The sequence below is a fragment of the Balaenoptera physalus genome, assembly GCF_965194825.1.
Source record: "Balaenoptera physalus genome assembly, chromosome: 15".
NCBI lineage: Eukaryota > Metazoa > Chordata > Mammalia > Artiodactyla > Balaenopteridae > Balaenoptera > Balaenoptera physalus.
This window is the reverse complement of record NC_138894.1, coordinates 85,996,922-86,019,532: the sequence shown is the minus strand read 5'-3', so window position 1 is coordinate 86,019,532 and position 22,611 is coordinate 85,996,922. Positions and strand designations below refer to the sequence as shown.

The 22,611-nt window shown below is 40.8% G+C and overlaps 1 protein-coding gene across 3 annotated transcripts in view; it reads right to left on the bottom strand.

The window, feature by feature from the left end:
- CYRIA (CYFIP related Rac1 interactor A) overlaps positions 1-22,611 on the bottom strand; it is a 107,993-nt gene that overhangs the window by 6,263 nt on the left and 79,119 nt on the right. For all 3 annotated transcript variants that reach the window (XM_082426444.1, XM_082426445.1, XM_082426446.1), the window contains exons 3-10: positions 20,886-20,965; positions 8,633-8,754; positions 7,431-7,536; positions 5,471-5,607; positions 4,916-4,993; positions 4,635-4,751; positions 4,465-4,544; positions 2,598-2,724 (exon numbers count right to left, since the gene is read on the bottom strand). In XM_082426444.1, coding sequence (XP_082282570.1) covers positions 2,598-2,724; positions 4,465-4,544; positions 4,635-4,751; positions 4,916-4,993; positions 5,471-5,607; positions 7,431-7,536; positions 8,633-8,754; positions 20,886-20,955 — 837 coding nt within the window. In that variant the 5' untranslated portion in view covers positions 20,956-20,965. The remainder of the gene's footprint in view (positions 1-2,597; positions 2,725-4,464; positions 4,545-4,634; positions 4,752-4,915; positions 4,994-5,470; positions 5,608-7,430; positions 7,537-8,632; positions 8,755-20,885; positions 20,966-22,611) is intronic.

Below are 22,611 nucleotides of genomic sequence, written 5' to 3'. Positions count from 1 at the left end.
GATTCCGGGTGAGGTTTGGGCTGCGGACCACGGTTCAGGAGTGATTCTGTGTTGGATCATTCCATACAGTTTGAAGGACATCAGCTGAAAATGCCATCTCACTCCAGCCTGCTCTCCTGGCACCCACGAATAGCATCAGTTCTCTAAATGATGCATATCCCTCTGGGCCTCGATGACTTGGCTCTGATGATTCCCTCCACCTGGCGTACTCTTCCTTCTCTCGGTCCATTTGGTAAAATCCTCAAGATCCACCTGAAACGTCACCCTCTGTCTCTGCCTCTACGCAGAATGAGTTTCTCCCTCATCTGGGTTTCTAGAGCTCAGTACCTCCATTTTGGACTACAGAACACATTCTTTGCAAGCGCAGGTAACAGGATCTATTTCAATATTTGCTTTTTCACAGTTGATGCTGATACCCTAAGTATTTATAAAACAGTGCAAGAAGCTGCTGGCTTAGAAGCAGACTGGCATCTGGAAAGAAACCCTTATGCCATCAAAGACAAATGGCCCATCATACACACGTGTGCTCCGTAGACCTGAAACTTTCTTAGAGACACATACAAACTTCTATGAACAAACCTTCTCAGTGAGACATACATGAACAAATGGACTTCATCAAAACTGGGTAGGGATAGATCTAATATTATATAACGTTTATAGCCTCAGCAGAAAGACAGTAAATGACAAGCAAGGACAAGGTTTTTAAAGGTTAGGGCTACAAGACATAATGGTACCCAGTGTATTTTTAATTATTGACTCTGTGACAAGTTAACAAAAGACTGTGGTAAATGAGAATGTCCTATGAGTACTAGGTAATAAATTCAATCCATATTCAAATGATATTCATGGGTTAATAATAGAGCTATTTATACTTAATCTATAGCATAAAAATGTTAAAGCCTCACAAAGAATACAGTAAAAATGTTTATTGGTATGAAAAAACTTCCATAATATACTGCTATGCAAATTAAATATGTTTTAAGATAGAAATTATGGCAGGGTGCTAATCTGTTAAGTATATACACACATACGCACAAACATCTATACAAAATGAAGGGACATATATATGTGACATATTGATGGTGGTCATCTGTCCATGGTGAGGTTACCACTGATAAATTTAATTTTCTGTATTTTGGGTTTGTTTGTTTTTTTTTTGGCTGCCCCGTGCAGCATGCGGGGTCTTAGTTCCCTGACCAGGGATCGAACCCGCGCCCCCTGCCGTAGAAGCATGGAGTCTTAACCACTGGGGCACCAGGGAAGTCCCAATTTTCTATATTTTGATTTCCTGTATTTTCCCAAAACTTTTATATAAGTATTTATATAAGTATATTTATATGTATTTATGTATTTATAGAAGTATATAAGTATATATAAGTATATAAGTATTTATATAAGTATATAAGTATTTATATAAGTATTTATATAAGTATCTTGATAAATAGAAATAATTACATTAAAAATAATGAAGAACCATGGCTAGATATGCTAGGGAGCCAAAACCTCAAAATGAGTAATCCAAGTTGCATTATTAATTGATACATTTTCTTACAATCCTTAGATTCATGGCCCCTCTGGGCACATGGACCTTCTGTCTGCACAGAACTAGAGCATCAGAGTGTGCACGCCCCGACTCAGCCGCGTCAGAATAAGTTGGTACCAAGAGGTCCTATTCCGTACTTAAAAGGCTTTACATTAATACAGGGTTACACTGCTGGGTGCCACTGCCTGCAAACACTGGGCTGAGAGGAACCTGTTTTATCCCACAAGCAACAGGAAGTCACCTGCACACCACAATCATTTGTTTTCCAACCATGTCCATTCGTTCAGCAAAAACTCTATGGAGTACCTAGTGAGCGCCGTGCTGTATGCACCAAGGGCACTGCCAGGCAATGAAGCAGACATTAGGTGTATAGATCTTGGTCTCTGCCCTTGTCAACAAACTCAGAGGCCATGAGGGAGTCAGAAAATCCAAAATGGTAGGCGCTCTGGGCCTGGAGGAGAAACAAGCCTCTGCTCCATGCAGGGCACAGGAGATGTGCTCCAAATGAGGTGACATGTGAGGAGGGTCTTAAAAGAATCCCCCCATCAGAGAAGAGGGAGGGCGCTCTGGGCAGAGAAAAGAGCTCAAGCATATTCCAAGGACAAGAAAAGGCATGGGAATCAGGTAGAGCCATCTGCAGGGATGGTGGGAGAGGAAGCTGGAACGTTGTTTGGGATTTGACCGTGGTGCCTTGTAATCTGGGATGAGACACATATAACATATAAAAAATAGATATTTATATGGCACACTGGGTAAGCTGAAGGGGCAGCTTGCAGCTCAGGGACTGTTTACCTCTCAGCTCCTCTACAGGCTGAAGGCATCAGCACCTCCGTATTCCTGCTATGTCTTTGAGGTTGGATGTGTTTGCTGCAAGCATATGAACAGGACTGGACTTCTTGCTACGAGAGCTGCCACGATGGGGCTCGCATCTGGGAGAGTTCACTCCCGGGCCGGGGGGTAGGGGGTGTGGAGGGGAGGGAGAGAGGGAAGCAAGGTCTGTTTGACGACATTTGTGAGCTCTCGCTGGGAGACCACAGTTCGTAACTGTTCTTACATCGATCTTGGACGTCTTGCAGAAAGCTCCCACGGGGTGGACGTGGTCGTAGAGGATGATGACCCCCACCATCACCCTCACGCAGAACATCAGCGTTTCTTCGCTTGTAAACCTGCTCCTGTACTCCCTGGAGGGGGACAAGCGGCAGCGATGTTACCTCGTGACGGAGCACGCTCACCTCTGGCTCCACAAACGGCTACTTCAGCCTCCTCCAAGCCCCCCTGGAGAACAATTCCAGACCTGCAGAACCAGGTTAATAAGCTCTTACAGAAACCAGCGATGGTGATTCTCCTTGAATCTATCTGACCACTGTGAAAACAAGGTAAATTAGAGGGCAGTAAATTCTCCTCTGCCCTCAGCGAGGCAGCTCATCGTGTACCTAAGTCCCCCGCCCATCAATCTTGAATATTTTATAGCAGGTCTCTCTGGCTGTCCTAGATTATAGAGAATAATGGCTTCATTATGGAGAAAACGAATCAAGTTCACCTCTATAGAGCAGCTACCGTGTCTCCGGTCTGGGTAACTTCCTTTGTTAAGATACAGGCTGCAGATTGAATTACATTGGCAAAGGTACCTACCAGAAATTACATACCATTCACTGGGCTGAGAGTATTTGTGGAGTTTGAATTTTGTTCACCTACCTTGACAGGGTCGCTGATGATTCAGATAATTCAAGCCAGTTCTAGAGGCTTTCTTTTTTTTTTTTTTTAATTTTTTAATTTAATTTAATTTAATTTAATTTATTTATTTATGGCTGTGTTGGGTCTTCGTTTCTGTGCGAGGGCTCTCTCTAGTTGTGGCAAGCGGGGGCCACTCCTCATCGCGGTGCGCGGGCCTCTCACTATCGCGGCCTCTCTTGTTGCGGAGCACAGGCTCCAGACGCGCAGGCTCAGTAATTGTGGCTCACGGGCCTAGTCGCTCCGCGGCATGTGGGATCTTCCCAGACCAGGGCTCGAACCCGTGTCCCCTGCATTGGCAGGCAGATTCTCAACCACTGCGCCACCAGGGAAGCCCCTAGAGGCTTTCTTAACATCTACTTCATTACGGATTGTCCCCACAATGATGATGATTACTATTTCCATCTTGGAATAAATCTTAACTTAAATATAAATGAACTATCTGAAATTAACACCATCTTACATTTGAACAGAGCATCAAATTTTATAAGGCACTCTTGATGCCTTTGGCCCTCCCAAACTCTCTGCATCATAGATGGTATTATGGGAACCTTATCAGATGAGGAAACCAAGGTCCAGGCAGGTCAGACCACTTGTTTATGGGCACAAGAGGGGCTACAGACATATGTGGAATAAGTGGAACCCTGACATTGGAGTGCAGGTTTTCTCATTACCATACTGCCTCATCCTCAACAACCTCAACCATTTTTTTAAATCTAGCAAGTAATTTAAGTGCAAGGAAACTGCTGCATGCATGAGAGAGAGAGAGAGAGAGAAAGAGATCTTCATTATCATTTTTGCAATAGCCTTACCACTTCCACTCTTGGTTCTAAATCTTCTCTCAAATCTTTTCTCCAATATATTTATAACATACCCAGTCATTTAACCCAATCTTCCATTTGATCCTTATACAACTTCTCCTGTATCTTTGATTCAACTTTTGATTCTGCCATCTAACAAGCTATGCAATCTTTGGGAAGAAGTCAGTTAATCAATTTAGGCCTCATCTTCCTCAGTTCTAAAATGGGAATACTACACCTCTCACCCAGAATTCTTTATGAAATTAATTCAGTTAATATATAAGTAAATGTTAATATGCTGACCCAAATGTTAGATGTTGTCACCACCATCACCATCATCACAGAGATAGGTGAACTCTTGACCATGAATACACCTCTGATTTAACTTACGGAGTTTCCAGCATGACTTTACAAACGCTCGTCATCGTACTGAGGCAGTCTGTGGTATTCTCTATTGGCAGCGTTTTGTTCTAAATGGGAGACACAAATGGGTATTAGCCCTGTTAGCAGATTTTACATGCAATCGGGCAAAAGGCACCTCATTTCTCGACGTCGCTTACTTCGGAGACAAAGTGCATGGTGGCGTTGCTGAGGGTTTTCAACATCGGCGTGGCTTCTGCATAGAAGAGGGACATTCGGTTGGCCATCTCATTGTTGACTTCGTTCTCAATGTCTAGCTGATGAGAAAAAGACGAGAGGATGCGGTTGATAAAGAGACGGTCAACATCTCAAAACAGTGTCCTCTGGAAATTGAATTACAGACAAAGGCTCTGTCTTCTCCCCGTGCCCCTCCCGATGACTGGAGCATGGGTGTGTCAACCTGGTAGCTCCGGGGACTCACATGCATGTTGTTGATGCGGTTACGACTGATGGTCCTTCTGTAGTAGCTGAAGTCATTCTGAATAGCCGGGTTCCTCATCTGAAATTCAGAAGGGAGGAAAGCAGGTCATCTCTCAGCATCAGGTATGGGATATGCATCAGAAGCCCGGACACTAGATTCTGCACAGATACCAGGACTTCTCTTTGTTACCCAAGAGTCAAAGCAACTTCCGGTTAAAAATAAATACTCAAAGCTTCACTATTTAAAAATATGCCCTGGTTTTACCCTAGGCTAGATTTCAGGGAAAGTATACTTGTTCCCAAAGAGGAAGAGACATCTGAAATGTTTTTTTCTGGTTGCATTTGGCAGATTTTGAATTTCCATGTAGAAACCACCATCTTAAATCACTTTGACCACAAGGAGTTCAAATTCTCACCACATGACACGTCTCTCTAGGGAAGGAGCTACAGCTCACTCATCTCTCTTCCCCCCCCCCCACCCCGCACAGCACTGCAGAGCACCTGGACACCTAGGTGCTCAGTAGGAATCTGTTAATCCAAGCACACGCGGCCTAACCTTTAGCTCATCAAATCGAAGGGTGAAATGCAGAATTTCCGCGAACTCCTTTGCCAGGGCCTGCTCCCGCTCCAGGTGTTGGGTTGGTGTGTAGGGCGGACAGGTCAGAGATTCCAATAAACTCTGAAGAGCTTTTTCTGAAAGTCGAAGTGATACAGACATATTTGAGGTGGCTCACAGAGATCTTCTCAAAAAGCACAATTTGCAGCCCCAGTTGACATTCTCAGAGATAACCTGCTTGAGTCTTTCCACTCCACCTTTTCCCCCAGAACTGTGTGAAATGTGACATGTGTGGGTGAGGAGGAAAAGGAGCCCCCCACGCTCTGCCTCCACTGGAGAAGAGCCCCGTGGCCACACAGTCTTGTAAATGTCTCCCAAAGCTCAGCTGGACCCTCACATGTCCTGTCATCCCAATGCCTCACGCTGTTAGAAAACCACAAATAGGTGATTTTGGATCATGTGCATGAGATTAGCATTCACAATCCAGGAGGAGATGAGGTGGCCCTGAATGCATGGGTTAAATAACCTGCTTTGCAGGGAGAGGCTTCTGGTCTATTCCAGCTCTTCTCTGCATTTACACTCTCAGCAAATCCCAGGAAGATTTTTCTACAAACCCACTGCCATATCTACCTCCATTATTGTCCTGAAAAGAGTCTCATTACTCCCACTTCTCTGTTTCTAAAACTTCCTTCCAGTTTTTCCTTCCATGTATTTCTCCTAGCACCGAGTCATTTAACCAGTCCTCTAGAGCAGGGGTAGGAAAACTATGGCCCACAGTCAATTTTTGCAAATAAAGTTTTATCAAAACACAGCCATGCTTTATTTTCATTCCCCTAGGGATTGACTATGGCTACTTTTGTGCTACAGTGGCAGGGGTGAGTGGCTGCAACGAAAATAGGACGGCCCACAAGCCTAAAATATTTATTATCTGGCTCTTCACAGAAGAGTGCACCAGCGCCTGCTCTATCATCCCTAGAGTCCTTTAACAGTTTCTTTCCAAGGACACCGCTAGCATTTTCTGTCTGTGGGAACAAACTGTCTTCTGAGGCAGCTCGCTTGACCTTGGCCTGCTCTGATAGGTGGATTTTTCCTGTCTGCTGTGCTGAAAGTTGGCTCCTTAGGATTTCAGTTCATTGGATCTAGACACACACTTGGGGGAAACAGAGAAGTTGATTCCTCTTCAACCTGAGTGTCTTCAGAAGCTCTCTCTTCTTGAAAAACTGGTTCAGTTCATTGAACTCTTTCCTTTGAGTCTTAGCTTCAAGTTCTCTCAACATCATGGCTATTATTCCCCCAGCGTACTTCAGTTTCTCTGTTTAACTCTTAAAATGTGGCACTCACTTACGGCAGAAGTAGAGTAAAACATGACCACACGCTTCCTCGTTCTAGATGTATTATATTAACCAGGGAAACCTCAGACAAGCTTTACTGTTCGGGGAGGGGTTGTATCATATCGGTGGTCACATAGAGCCTACTGTCAACCAGACTTGATTTTCCTCTTGCTTCTGCAAAGCCATGCTGTGCCTGCACACATTTTTTTAAGCTTAAGGATAGAATGTTATGTTTGTCTTCCTTGTATTTTACTATATTAAACTTAACACATGATTCCAGCCAACCAACTTCTTTTTGGGTTAGCAGGTAACCTGTATTTTCTCTGTCCTTCGGAAATGTGATCAGACATGGTAAATCTGTTAAGAGTCAGACTTAGCTGAGAAGAAAACCAAAGGGACACCACCCACTAGTAAAGACACTCTAAATGCACCAATAAATGCAGGGGAAGAAACTCTGAGGTGGATTGACAGAACTGGACACGGCAGGTGTTTTTGTACGAGCAGCCTCTGACGATGCACAGCGACGGACGTGGGGTAGTTTCCAACGCCCTGAACCTTTCCTGCTACTTTCTCAAACGCCGTAACAGAATTTCACACGTAAGACATGAAAACCATAAACACATACTCACCTAGCCTGATAGAAAACTCATAAAATCTCTTTAGCCTCACGACCAAAGGACACACTGCATTCCAAGCTTTTTCTTGAAGCTGAATGTCATTGGGATTTTGAATGGCCTGCCAAAACATTATGGAATTGTCTGTTTAAAAAGAAGCAGTAAGTGCCACATCAAAACGACTTAAGATTGAGAAAGAATTTGAGTTAAAAAGATACGATTCCTGTTGTACTTTGCTAATGTGTATTTCCTCAATGGACATTATTAGTTCATCAGAGTGCCGTCCAAGATGCTCAATTAGGATGGTGATTTTAGCACTTGAACATAATGTAAATGGCTCGACAATTAGACACCATGTCATCTTACTTGTTTCTCTTATCTTCAATGCAAAAAAAATGCATGTCTAATTGGAAGCAATTCAGTCCTCCTCCATCACCATTTGATTCTTCTAAAGTAGAGCTAGTGCTCATTGGGAAATGCAGATTCTGTGGATACTTTCCTTTCTTTATAATACGTATTACATTCCTGCCAGTCTGTGATGGTACCTAAATTACCTAAATTAAACGGTGACCCCTAAGTAGAAAAATAACCTCTTAATAGGCTGTTAGTTTCTTCGAAATGCTCTTTTGTCTGGGTTTCAGCAGCTTCACGATTATGACGCTAGCAGTGTTTTTGTTGTTGTTTTTGTTATGTTTTGTTTTTTTTCAGAAAATGGTGGTGGCAGTATGTATGTGTGTGCTGATACTTCCACAAAACTATTTCAAACAAAAGGACGACTTAAAGCGAGATCTTTTATGACTCTTGTTTGTGATACTAGTAGAACCTGCCAAAATTCTTACAAATTTTTGTAAAGTTCATATAAACCCAGACTATGACTCATATTTCAATTGCTGTTCGTAGATTTCATATGTATGTTTCCCTTATATGAAGTAACATACTGACAAATTATTGTTTAAATGTGAGTCCTGCAATATCAAATGTATGTTGGAGAAGAGAATGGCTAACACTCTATACAGTCTACAGCACTGTGTGCTCAGATCAGCGTACTAGAATAAAAAGGACCATTCATACATTTTTTAAGGACACATTACCCTCCTTGTTCTTCCTAGTACGCTAGGAAACACTAGGGCTATTACTTAATCTTGCTGTGTGTGTGCGTGCATGGGTTTCCTTTCTCCACCAAGGGTGCTGTCAGCTCAGTATTATTATTGGCATACGTCTCGGATCTCTGGCCCCGCGCCCTTGTAAGCCTGCAGGTCTGCGAGGATGCTCTCGGAATCCTGGAGGACGGCGCTGATCTGGTTCCATATTTCCCTCTCTCCTTCTGTGGGCTGGGCATCTAAGCAGATGGGAAACCGAAAGACACAGAGGGCTTGTGTTTATAAACAGCCTGAGAAGAGGCTCGGCATTCAGTTCTACCTGCTAGACAATCCTATTTTAACTCCTGCAGGCTTGGTATTTACTCTTTAACATAACAAGGTGCTAAGAAAGGAAAACTAACAGAAATTCTGCCCATTACTCAGTTCAAAATAGTCATCGATATTTCACACACATTAAGCAAAGCATGTTGGAATCATTGCAGGCACTCTTTTATTTGTATAGGTCACATTTTTTGCATACCTACTACGTGCCAAGTGGTACAGTGTGTGATAGGAAGAATAAACATTATCTTTTGGGGTCCACTTTTAATAGAAGCTATTGAATATTTCTGTTATGATTGAAAGTCTGTGAATCTGAGTATAGATAGGAAAATAGTCTCCCTTATATTTCCATACTACAAAAGCTTAAAATATTAGGTAATGAATCCTTCAGAGCCATGATGTATCTTTCCGGAACACAATGATCTGTAGAATGCCTTGGGGTTTCTCTTTGAACATGAACTCAAGAAATGGCAGGAGTTCATTTTAAAGGCTCCTGTACTGTTCATCTTTGGTATTAACCATGAAATTTATCCACAAAAAAAAGTAACACATTTAAGCTTAAATAATGAAGAACGTATTCAAACAGCCACAGAAACATCCCCTTAGCCCCTCAGTGAATTCCTACTTGTTTACATTCCTGGAGCCAAAGTTTGCTCTTGTCTGCAGGAGTATTTTGTGGGGGGCTAGTGGGTGGAAGTTGAATGGTGGTAAAGATTGGGTTTTATTTATCTCACAATGCCTATAAAATAGGTTTCTTGCCCAGGCTAGTTAGGAAATTAATCTCCATCTAAAACGAAGGCACTGCTAACAGAGAAAGGGGATAGATGTCATCTCCTAAAAATCTGTTTTCAAAAATCCAAGTCCTAAGGCTCTGAATTCTCCCAGCGGACCTCACCAATGAAAGGTGGGATGGAGTCATACCTGGTCTAGCATTACCCAGATCAGATCCCAGTTTTGACTAATCTTGGTGGGGGTTAGAAAAAACAGAAGTCACAAAACAGGTGATTTTTAAGTGAGGCATTGACCATGCCAACTGGGTCTTCAGAAAGGCTGAGTATCAGAGTAGAAGCTGGGCCAGATGCGGCTGCTCCAGCTTCAGTCACCGTCTGCTGGACCTATACTAATGCAAGGCCAGACCTCCGACAAGTGATGCCCATGGAGATTTTAAGATCACTGTATTTCTCAGATCCTGCTAAAGCCTAAGAAATTGGTGGAGTTACCTGGGAAACGAAGGGTGAAATTCACCAGTGTATAGTAATTCTCTTTAAAAGAAAAGAAATCATAGGCCCTCAGAGATTACCCAGAAACCCTGCAACCTGTTCCTTCTACAAATGAGACGGATTTCAACTAGCGGATGAGGAGGGACTAAAGTACACGTGCGCCAGGGTGCAGAGAAGGGAGAGATGAGTGTGGTCTGGGAGAAGCGGAAACTGCTCCATGTAAGGGCTGGGACCGGAGCTGGCTGGCTGGAAGCCCCAGGGGAGGGCATACATGGAGAGCAGGAGCAAGACTTGGCAGGTGGCCAAAGGACGGCTGGACTTGAAAGAGGAAAGGGACCTGCCAGGTTACATTGTTGAATCCAGCCTGGGAAGCAGAGGAGAGAAAGAAACATGTTTCTCCTTTATCCTTTGCTACCCTCCTCCTGCTTCCCGCAAACACTTGGTAAGTTGTCTCAGGTAAAATGTTTGTCACAATACACTATATATTTCATCTTTTCCTGTTTTCCCAAACTTTTCTCAAAGCAATATGGCATCTTAAACAGAAACCTAAAACCCACAAGCTAGGAAGCCTGTAACTGAGGAACACGTTTCAGTGAACAGAATTCCAGGGTAAGGCTGGCAATTCCCAAGTAAGAAGAAGGTCAGGGAAGAAAACATATGACAAAAATGTAAAGATCCTAGAGAACAAAAGATCAAACACTCTTGACTCAAATCCTTTCCCCTTTGGATGAACGTATCGAAAACTCACAAGCTAAGCACAAAGACAATTTCCTATAGAGATTTATATTTGAGAAGGAAAAGAAAAAGAGAGTCTGGGACCGAGATTCTGAGAGGTAAGTCTATTTGAATATAAATACAAAGAAGTGTGGGAGAGGAAGGCACTTGGAGAACAGAAAAGGCTCCTAATCTTGGCTGTCACATGACTCCATCTTAGCAAGTCACCACTTGATAAGTTTTAAACAAAACAGAATTAAAGGTAAGTGGTCTAGAAGAGGAGCATTGGAAAAACAAAAACAAAAAGCCCCCATTCTTTTGATGGTTACTGAAACACCAAAAGAGAAAGATTTCAAACTCAGTTTTTTAAACCAGAGGCCTTTCTTAAGTGCTTCAAAAGTAAGACAGTTTCCAGTAGAGTGGCCTAAAAGTGGTACTGGCCACAGATAGGCAAGCATCTCTACGTCCCAGGCGAAGTGACACTTTCTAATACAAATTCACACTGACGTTGATGTGACCACAAAGAGCTGGATGAGTGACATGGAGGACGATACCACTTCTCTCCCAGAGGTGGCAGAGTAGGGGGCTCTGGTGAATCCCTTCCGGCCTGCAGTAACTCCCTCCTGCTAGCCAGAGTGATCTGTGAAGCAGGACCCTCAGTCCCCAGCCTCCCTCTCTGGGAAAACACTTCTTTTGGCAGATATAATAGTGTCCTATTGGAAATGTTTCTCATGTGGCCCCATTCGACAGGGATGGGGTGGGGAGGGGTGGGAGAAATCCAAGCCATCATTCCTTCTTTGGGAATGATTCTGACTTAGAAATGTGTTGGCTCATTTTCTTCCATAATTTGTTAGGCTTATTGCAAGCCCTAGTTTTTTCCTCTCTCCTCTGTCATGGAACTGAAGTCACCTTTTCTTCCAGCTAATAATTAAGCCCTTGGTGCCAGCAGCACAGTCTCTGTCTTCTGGGCCAGGCAGCTGTAAGAGTCTCAGGGGACTCAAATCATAAATGGCATCAACTTTTGAGGTAGAGAGTACCAACTGGAAGAAGCCCTAATCTGTCTTCTTCTTTTTTCAAATGGGAAAAGGACTGTGTAACCCTAAGTGACATTTGGGATTGGTCCAAATCCCTAAGTTCATGATTCATCCCACTTTGATCCCCCAGCTAAATGATCAGACACTTAGGACTAATTAGTGAGAATCTGATCTTTTAGCCTGTAAGACTCAGGCCTTATTTGTTTCATTTGATATTGTACCTCCAGGACCTAACACAGTGCCTGGCACGCAGTAGATGCTGGTAGAAAAATGTGCTGAATAGTTGAAACATATGATTTAAATATACTTCTCACATTGTTTTGTGATGGTTTTTCTGCTTGTCTTTGAATTCTGAGATCTCTGGAGACAGGGTCTGTATTCTTGTCCTTAGTGCTCCCATATGACCTACCCATTGGAGACACTCACTAAACATGTCATGACTCAATGAATAAATGAGGAAATTGACCAGGTGACAGAGAACGTGGGTTGTGGGAAGCAGCAAAAGAAATGAAGATCCTATTGCTTCTAGATCCTCTCCTCTGTCTTGTCTCTCTAAATGGCTTTAACAGTGTTGCATGTCTCACTATTACCATGAAGATAATATGCATTCACCTACAATCAGATTGGCTATTCACATCTTCATTAACATTGTGTTTTTAAATCTTCCATCATTTATCTACAGCGTCAACGTTTCCTCAGTGTGGTTAACACATTAATAGAATATTTGATGAGTGAAAAACTGCATTTAATGCTTATTCTCCCAATTCTAAGGCTGTTATCATTTTGGAGTAGTCCTTTGAGAGGCTTTGGGGTCTATACTTTTGGCATTCTCCAGATTCAGATTCAGTCGGTTACCATGCTTTTAAAATGTATTGTGTCTTCGGATGTCAAGGAGAGACATCTTGAAAAAGACCTTGAAGAATTAGTGATTGAAAAGGTTACTATATTTAACCTGTCAGCAACCTCCTAAAGCATTTGCTGAGTGAACAGGAACTCTGAATTATGGGTTGTTTTTCTATTTTTAACACACAGATTGACCTTTAGTCAAAGGTATACACACACACACGCACACACAAATGCACACCAATAATATTAATGATGGAAATGGGTCGTTATTTCCAGTTGCAGTCAGTGAATTAATTGGTGATATTTTTTCTAAGAATCACATTCTAAATTTCTAATCATCACCAGTTATTTCATCAAAATTAAGGAGGATGGTTACAGAAAGCTGGGCTGCTCCTGTCTAACGATGAAGCTGTTAAAAACCCCTGTGATTTACACAGGCAATTTCAGAAACCAACACTTCTAGGAGCCCGGGAACAAGCCCATCCAGGCTTTTCCCCGGGTGATGATTTAGACCCCTATTCTGGACTTGCTATTGTAGAAAGTATGAAAATGTATCATGTGCACTGTGACCTTGAACACATATATTTATTGTCAAGAACTTGCTGAATTCCAAGTGCCTAGAATTTTTAATGGAAAAGTACCATCTTATCAATTAAGAAAGTTAAACAGTATTCGTGCTGTTTACAGGGGATCTATTTATCCTCCTTTGGCTCAATTTGCTAGTGACAGTGGATATTCACTGTCAGCATTTTGGAGTCACCAGGGTCAGGAAGAGGTTTCACAGTGGAGGATCGTGATATTTACTGAAAGCAGAATGCTTGGCATTCCACTGTGCTGATGGAGAGGAAGGTGGCCATGGGCTTTGTTTGTCAGGAACGAACATCTTTGGTGAACATACCCCAGGGCAAGGCAGCAGGGTTCAACCCAGAGCAGGGCTGTCAAATCAAAGGGTTCTTATCTCTGTAAATCAGCCAAGGACGAGCCCTGTCTCTACAAGCACTGGGAACCCACACACCTTTTCCTAACAACCTATTCAGTACTGTGTGGAAAAGCTGACAGAGAATCAAACAAATTAACCAGAGATAATGTGAGAAAAAGACACAATTTATTTGGAGATGTCTTTGGCTTCGAAGGAAGCCCTGGCACTTCATCAACAGGATACATCCCTATCTCTGTACCCCACTGGTTGCTGTATAAACACAGAAGAAAGGTACAGCAGAAAGAATTTGCCAAAAGCCATAAATTAAATCTATGGCTTTTCTTCCCCTCCAACTTCCCCCCTTCTCCACACCTCGCCCCTTCAGGATAAACTAAGAAACAAAACTATCTAATGTTAAAATTTGGGGATGTAAAATGGAAATGATTTATAGCACAATACTAACTGCTTACAGAAACAACGTAAAATTGTGAAGGTCCATTGGAAGATGTAAGTAAGTGTGACTGGTTGACACATTTATTTGTACAGGAGCGTTAGTCATCATATGCCAGAGCCCTTTCCCAAGGAACAATCAGATGAGAGACTGCAAAGAACAGGGAGGGTTAAGATACTTGAAGGCTTGTTTATTTCATTCACATGCTGTGAGATCCCTGTGATGTCATGGGGGAAGGGGGAGCTCCAAGGATGTAGTTTTGGAGACCCAGATCCTACCATCAGTTTTACCACTCACTAAACATGAGACCTCAGGGAAAGCCTATTAATCTCTCTGGGTCTCATATTATTTCTTGGTAAAGGGAGGGAAGCTAACAAGAGCCCCGTCTCCTCCCTGTATGTTCCTGTGGGGTCTATGACCTGTAGGATCGTAATGAGGATGTTGACAGATGAAAAGCGCTTAAAAAGCAAAAGTGCTAGAAACTGAAAGAATCTTTGTGAATGAATCCCTACGATGGCATAAACAAATTCCTTCCCAGGTCTGTTCTGTTCCTTTGCTTTTTGTTTGTGTTGTTTCATTTGTAAAGTGACCAAAAACATTCTTTATTTTCCTCCTTTACTCTTCTAAGATTACCTAGCCTCCTGTGAACAACCTCAGCAGACGTGAGGGTACCAGAGAGGGAGAGATGAAAGAAGAGATCAGTAGCAGCAGGAAGTGGCCTGAGTCAACAAAGAAAGCCCAGATGATCGCCTACTCTGACAGCGCCCCCTCCCTTGCTCTAAAGAGTAGGAGACTGTAGCCCTAACAGGTCAAAATATTCAGAGCCTTTCTGAGAGGACAGTGGTTTGGAAGCTGTAGAATTTCCCTCTTAACCCCACCTCCTTCCCCATCAACCACCATTATTGTTTTTGGCATGCCTATTATGCTCATAAAGGTTGGTTTTTCTTATAAGAAAATCATTTTTCAGTTGCTATATTCTAAGAAACACATCTTCGGCCCAGCCTAGAACCTGTATTTCTTTTGGCCAGCCCATCACTTGCTCTCTGTTCTACTTATTACAGACTTCTCTGCTACCTGCCCTACTGTCTCTTCAATGTGTTTGCATCTGATCTCCCCAATAAAGTTATATACTCCTTGAAAAAAAGTTCATGTTCTTCTAATGTTCCTATATTTATGTGCTCTATGTCTTTCCCCCCATGCCTCTCTGCTCCACGAAGACACCACCCCCACTTCTGCTGGTCCTTCCTAATGCTAGGATGCAGGAGATGTTCTGCAGATAGTTACTGAATTAGCATCAGTGAAGAAATCAAAATTCCTAAGCTTATACTTCATGCCCAGGTCTATGCCAGATACTGAATAAGTCACATATGATATAAGCACACGATGCCTTCCAAATCCTTTCCACGGGGAAGTGAAATAATACCAAAGAGACCTAGTTATGTCAGAAGGAATGGAGAACACTGGAATAAGAAAATGTGTGAGAAAATATAAAAGATCTATTAAGATTACAAATACAAACACATACACGTTTAAGAGACTATTGCAAGTTTAAAGTTAAAAAAAGACATTGTAATGAGGAGTTTATAACATATGTACATAGAAGCAAAACATATAGCAAGAGCACAAAGGGTGGAAGGGTGGTGATTGGATGTGTACTGTGATAAGTTTCTTAAATTCTTCATGAAGTAAAGAATACATTTTGAAGACAGATGGCAATAAGTTACAGATGTATATAATAATCTCTAAAGTAAGCACCAAGAAGCATAACTAAAAAGTCAACGTAAAAGACAAAAGAGAATAGTAAAAATTATTTGATTTAATCGGAAGGCAGGAAAACACTGAGAAACAAAGAGCAGAAATGGAACAAATGGAAACAACACCAAGATACACTCAAATACAAACAGTAATTAAATGTACATACAGTAATTAAATGTAAATGGGCTAAACATGCCAATAAAAAGGTAGATATTACCTTTTGGATAATATCCAAAAGGATGAAAAAAATTGGATGAAAAAAATTGGGCCAACTATGTGTTGTTTATGAGAAACACGCTATAAAGATAAAGGCAGACAGAATGGGGAAATATATACCATTGCAAACACTAAGCATAAGAAAGCTGTTATGGTCAAAATATGGCATGCTTAAAGGTATATTTAACAAAAGATATGTGGGACCTCTAAAAACTATAAAACACTGCTGAATGCAATTAAAGAATATCTAAACAAATGAAAAGATAGACCATATTCATAGGTGGGAAGAATCAATATTACCTAGATGTCAATTCTCTCCAAATTGATCCCTAGATTTTATGTAATTATAATCAATAACCCAGCAAGATTTTCTGTAGACATTGAAAGCCTATAAAAGATAAATAAAATTATTTAGAAAAGTAAAGGAGCTAGAATACTCAAAACATCTTGAGAAAGAACAAAGTTGAAGGGCTTACTCTTCCTGACTTTAAGACTTATTAGTTGTTACGTTTTGGTATTAATTGGTGAAAGGGATCAATAAAGCAATGAGAGAGAATAAAAGGTCCAGAAGTAGCCCGATACATGTTATAGTTAACTAAATTATGATAAGGGCATTAAAGCAATCTCCCTTTGCTAGAATAATTTTATATCACATGAAAAAAAAAAACCCAACACCTCTCTCATAACATATACAAAAATTAGTTCAGGATTGATCATTGACCTAAATGTAAAACTTAAAATTCTAAAACTTTCATAAGGAAATGTAGTAGGATATCTTTATGACCGTGGAATAGGCATGATTTCTTAAAGAAGGTACAGCATGAACTTAGTAAAGAAGGAAAAAAATGATAAAATCACACTTCATCAAAATGTAAAACTTCTGTTCATGGAAAGAAAAAAGTAGTGGGATGAAAAAAACAATAAAAAGATGTTAAGTGATTGTGTAGAAATGTGACCATAAACTGTAAAACCCGCTGCAAAGGTCAAAAAATTTAAATCAGATCTACACAACTGGAAAACCTAAGGACAGATGTGTCTAATTTTGTATTATATTTTGACCCAACCTAATTATATCTATTTGACCCAGTTCAATTATATTCCATCAGTGACTTCAAAAAGAATATTCAACACTCAAAGTAGAGGTGCCAAATGCCTTTGAGCTGTTGCCGTATACTGTTCAGCCTTCCTTCCTCCTTCTACTTCTTACTCCTTAACTCTTTTGTAATCCAGCCTCTGTACTCAAAGTAATAAATCCCGAATCTGTTGGGCAGTTAACTGCCCAATCTGTCATCCCCTTTTCAAGCTTTATCCTTCTTGACCACTCTTAGCATTTGAATCCATTTACACTCCCTCCTACTTGAATGTCTGTGTCTCCTGGCTGCCTGATCTAGCCTGTTCTATTCTGTTTCTTCACATGGCCAGCATCTGTTACTCAGGCTCATTCATTGTCCAATAGCCCAGGCTCAATGCGGGCTGAGTGCTGGATCGCCAAACTGGGTGGGGCCCAAGCCCTGCCATCAGGAATCTCAACTGAGTAAGATGAGGTTCCTCCTCAGTGTGGCCTTTCTCTCCTGGATCCTCTAACTACTCAACCTCCCTTTAAGTATAAGCACACCTGAAGTTCCCATCACCTCAAGCTCTTGCCTGCTCTAGTTTTCCCTCAGGGATTTCAACTAGTCTCTTTGGAAAAGTCTTCTAGATCTGTAGAAAAAAACACTCATTGTTTTAAGTCCATTCCAAATGCCACCTTTGCAAGAAAACTTCTCCAATTCCTTCTGTAGTCATCCATTTCCTGAAACTTGATGTATGCTTTCTCCCTCTACTCCCAGGCCACACCGTGCCTCTCCTAAGCCCCTTATTTTACTTTGTCTTGAACTGTGTGCCTGTATTGTCCTCCACACCTGCCTGGGGCTTCATTAGGCAAAGGCTGCTCTTGTTTAGCTCTGTCTCCCTGATGGCACCCTGGCTTACACGAAGGCTCATAACCATTCTCAATATACTGTTACCGTACTGAGCTGAAATCTATATACTCAAGGAAAAATCATGACCACAGCCCACCTCCCCCACCCTTCCAGTCCATCATCCTTTTTTCTTGAAAGCCAACTTTAGGAAATACGATTTGCAGGATCAAGAAACCAATTTTTTTTTTTTTTTTCATGAGACATCTTAGTTTGTAGATGATTAAGACTTCCCTCTCTAATCAGGAACAGAATGATGGCTGTAGCACTTCCTGGAAGCTGTCTGTGATGAGCACTTAAGGGAATCAAAGCAGAGGGAGGAAGAAAGCCAAAGACATCTGTGTTCCCATCTCAGTTCCCCAATCACTCCCTGTGTGACTTCAGCCCAGTGATTTATCTTCTCAGTCTCAGTGAAATAATGTTACTCTTCTTGGTATTGAGGGGGAAACAAACAAGATTTTATATATTTCTATAAATTTATAGTTTTATATTTTCCTTAAATACTATAGTTTTAGTCCTAGTAGTGAGCCACCAGACATGGAAATCCATTCCACACTTCCCCCTCTTGGAGAAATTATAGTATATCTACAAATGGAATTTTGGTACCATAAGCTGTTATCAAAATTCAAGATATTTAAATGTTCTCTTCAGCCACCATGACCTTCCCGTAAATAACATATTAAGAAAATGTCCAAAGTACAAGACTGAGCAGATCAGAGTCCTTGGGTTGTAGCAGAGAGGAAGTGAGGCCCCTTTGCTATGGTGGTGGGGAAGGGGATCCCCTGAGATGTCGTCTCAGAACACTGCTGCTCTAGAGAACATCAGTTGAAAACTACTGCTTTAAATTCCTGTAGATTTTACTTTTATCACTTTAAAGGATTTTGATATTAGACTTGACAAAGGACTCAACCCTAATCTATGTGGAAGCATGGAAAGCCAAAATTCAAGAACAGCGAAATAGGCAAATGGGGTCACTCTGGTAGTCGTTGTGAGAAGCACGCACACATGCACGTGGACTTTAGAGCTTCCAAAAAAGAACAGGCATGTAACTCCCCTAGGTGTTTATATATCCCTGAAGTTGTGAGTGAATGGGGTGTTTTACCACCATTTGGGCCTCTGTGCATGCTGAATGAAACAGTGTAAAGTGCATACGAAAAGAAGTGGAAGGGGTCAATTAAAAATGCAAGTAGTAAAATTAGGGTGTTGGAATAATAGGTAATTTATTTTGTAACAATTCTTTAAAGTTATTAATAAATCTTCCTGTAACAACAACAACAAAGATATGTATATTACAGAGGAGTAGCAAAAGTCACACAAGTAAAAAAAGCCCACTCTTTTTGAAGTATCAAATCAATCTGGCTCTTGAGTTCCCAGCTGCACCTCTTACCAAACCCAACCAAACCCAACCAAACCCAACCAAACCCAACCAAATCCAACCAAATCCAACTAAACCCAACCAAGCCCAACCAAAACCAACCACACCCAATCAAATCCAGCCAAACCCAGTCAAATATCAAGAACAACAGCAAACCGAGTTAAATCAGAAGTGAGATCTCTTTCATTGAATATAATCTACAGTAAAAATCTTTTTCAGAATGCAAGAGCTTTGGGGACACTTTTCCTTTTCAAGTAGGTATTTTAGACATACCAAAGATTTTTAAAAGATACATCCAAGGAGCTTTCATCATTTGGTTTGCTGTATCTTAGAAGGGTCTTCTAGCATTTACTTAGAAAAATCTCTGTTAGAAGGTTTAATGTATATGTAAGGAAGTTCCAACTTATTTTTACTATAAATAAAATACTTGAAATATTACAGTTTAAAGCAGATTAAAGTTTGTAACAGATGACTACTGGACAAAGGACATTTAACTATGCTTAGCATTGTGGAACTGCAATTCAAAAAGAGGAGAACACAAGAGTGAGTGTAGAAATGTGAGCCTAGTTGATTAAACATGAATGTGTCATTCATTTATAAATATATTGAATCAAAAAATAAACAAGGGGCTTCCCTGGTGGCGCAGTGGTTGAGAATCTGCCTGCCAATGCAGGGGACACGGGTTCGAGCCCTGGTCTGGGAAGATCCCACATGCCATGGAGCAACTGGGCCCGTGAGCCACAATTACTGAGCCTGCGCGTCTAGAGCCTGTGCTCCGCAACAAGAGAGGCCGCGATAATGAGAGGCCCGCGCACCGCGATGAAGAGTGGCCCCCGCTTGCCACAACCAGAGAAAGCCCTCGCACAGAAACGAAGACCCAACACAGCCATAAAATAAAAATAAATAAATAAATAAGCAAATATGGTTAAGAAAAATATATATATAAAAAAAAATAAACAAGATAAGAAAGAATCTCTGTATGTATTTAGTCATGATTCATGAGCCATTTTGCCTTAGGAAAAAATTTAAAGTTTTTGATAAAAGAAAAATAGCCTTTCAAATGAAAGTTATATCTTAAACTCCTGAAACAGTTTTGTATTATCAAATAATATAAAAGAACAGATAGAGGTGACTCAAAAATACAAAATCTGTAAGCCTCATTTCTTGTATATATCACTTTTTCTTTCACGTCTAGTGATATTTGTTCTATATTAATCTGTGTCAGTTACTATGTATACTATTTTTCTTTGGAATATGACATAAAAAATCTTGAAAATTATTAGGAAAATACATGTTGATGATTTATGTTAGGCCTACAATAACTGATTGCTTCTAAAATCAAAGAAAAGCCTGGGCATATTAAAAAGATATTTTTTAGGGTGTTTTTAAAAATGTATGAAAAGAAGGAAGGAAATGATCTTTGAAGACTCAGAGAAACGCAGAGTGACATTTGGATGTGGTTTAAGTATCACACACAATCTTTATCTTATAACTTCCCTATCAACAAGCTATAAAGAAAGTGAAAAGTTTTCATCATAATCTTTTAATTTTTGGAACTTACTTTCAAAATCCAGGAAAAAGTGTGGGTAGTTTTCAATTTCCCTGGTAAGGACTTTGAGCAGGTTTCCCATCCCAGCAAACCTAGGAGAGGCAACACAAAACCAAATACCATTAGCAGTATAAAAAACAAGCTTCTTAAAAGATTGGACATTTTTTAATAACTTGCATAAATACCACTGAACCCTTATAACTACATCAGAAGGCCCAATTGAAAGTATCTTTATACCAGGTGATGAGTGATAACTTAGCAACTATTTTTTATTCAAAGAATTAGGTATTTTAGTCATAGGAGGCAGAGTTTAGGTACATTCTACAAATTTCTTCCCTTTCCCCTTCACTAATCCCCTGAATCCTTACGCTTAATATCTCAGCTTCGCTTTGTTTCTGTTCCATTGATGTGGGAACATACCATGTCAATGGACAAGAAGAACAGAGAGGGCATTATTAAAATACCTATCCAAAAAGGTAAGTTTCTTAAAGTTCCTGAGGAAAACAGTTTAGAAAACAGATTTATACTCCCAGGAACCCCTCTTAGCCTGTACAGGAGGTCATGTTTCCCAGGCAAGTCAGAGGCTCTTGCAATTTGACATTTCAATGGTAACGAAATTAGGTACTTCATGAAGTGTAGAAACGGAAAGGTATAACATCCAAAAAGTTTTCTCAATGAAACTGCAGCCTGAGACATTTGCAAGGGTGAATCAAGTCTATAGAGAAATACAAATTGGTTACATATCTGCAATCCCAACCTGAAAAAATAGGGAAAACGTAGTTATTATTTAAGTAAATAGCAAAATTTCTACTGCTCTCAGCTCTAGACATTAAACCATCTTCTTCAGGAGGCCATTGTCCATTCATTTATTCTACACATATTTACGGAGCCGCGATTTGATGCTAGGTGCTGTGCTCTTTGGAAGGCATTTTTCTAACTCACGGTTCAGACACCTCAGCTTGTGAAGGATCAACGTGAAAAATCACTGGACCAGTAAAAGGGAACTGCAGGGATGTAATTTTCTATCCACATGGCTTCTGACAGTATTTATGTTGCTACAGGCATTTAAAAAGATATGCCACTCTAAGAAAGATGTGGTGAAAGAGGAATATACGAAAAGGATGATATTGTGCATGAAAATACATAGCAAGCAGTTCCCTTAAGTGCAGAAGGTGGTATAATCTAGTCTCCATAATCCCCCCTTCTGAGAAAATAACTCATACACTTGTAGACATCATTCACGGTATAAGTCACTAACGTGAAGCTAGAAAAGAGTCTGCTTAGGGAGGGCTGTTTGCAATCCTAATTCTGTTTCCTGTTAGCTCTGTTATCCAAGGCAAGGTACTTTACTGTCTAAGCCTCAGGTTTTTCATCTGTAAAAAGAATTTGTGAAATGTATCTATTTCATCAATCATGAATATTAATGAATAAAAATATAAAGTGTTTAGCACCGTACTTACAGGAAGTGCTCAAGGCACATTACATGATAATTACCACCGTCATCATCATGATAATTATCTTAACAGCCTTCAAATACTTACTTAGAATTCCCCTATGGAAAACGATTGAGGTAGGTTGTATGTGGCTCTAGGGAAGAGAACTAGAACCAATGAGGAAATAATGAGGAAGATCTTCATTCAGTGTCGTGAAAAAATTTCTAACCATTAGGGTTGTCGGCATATTGGGCGATTTGCCCTGTGAAATAGTGTTTCCTGTCACTGGTGGTGTTTAATTAGAA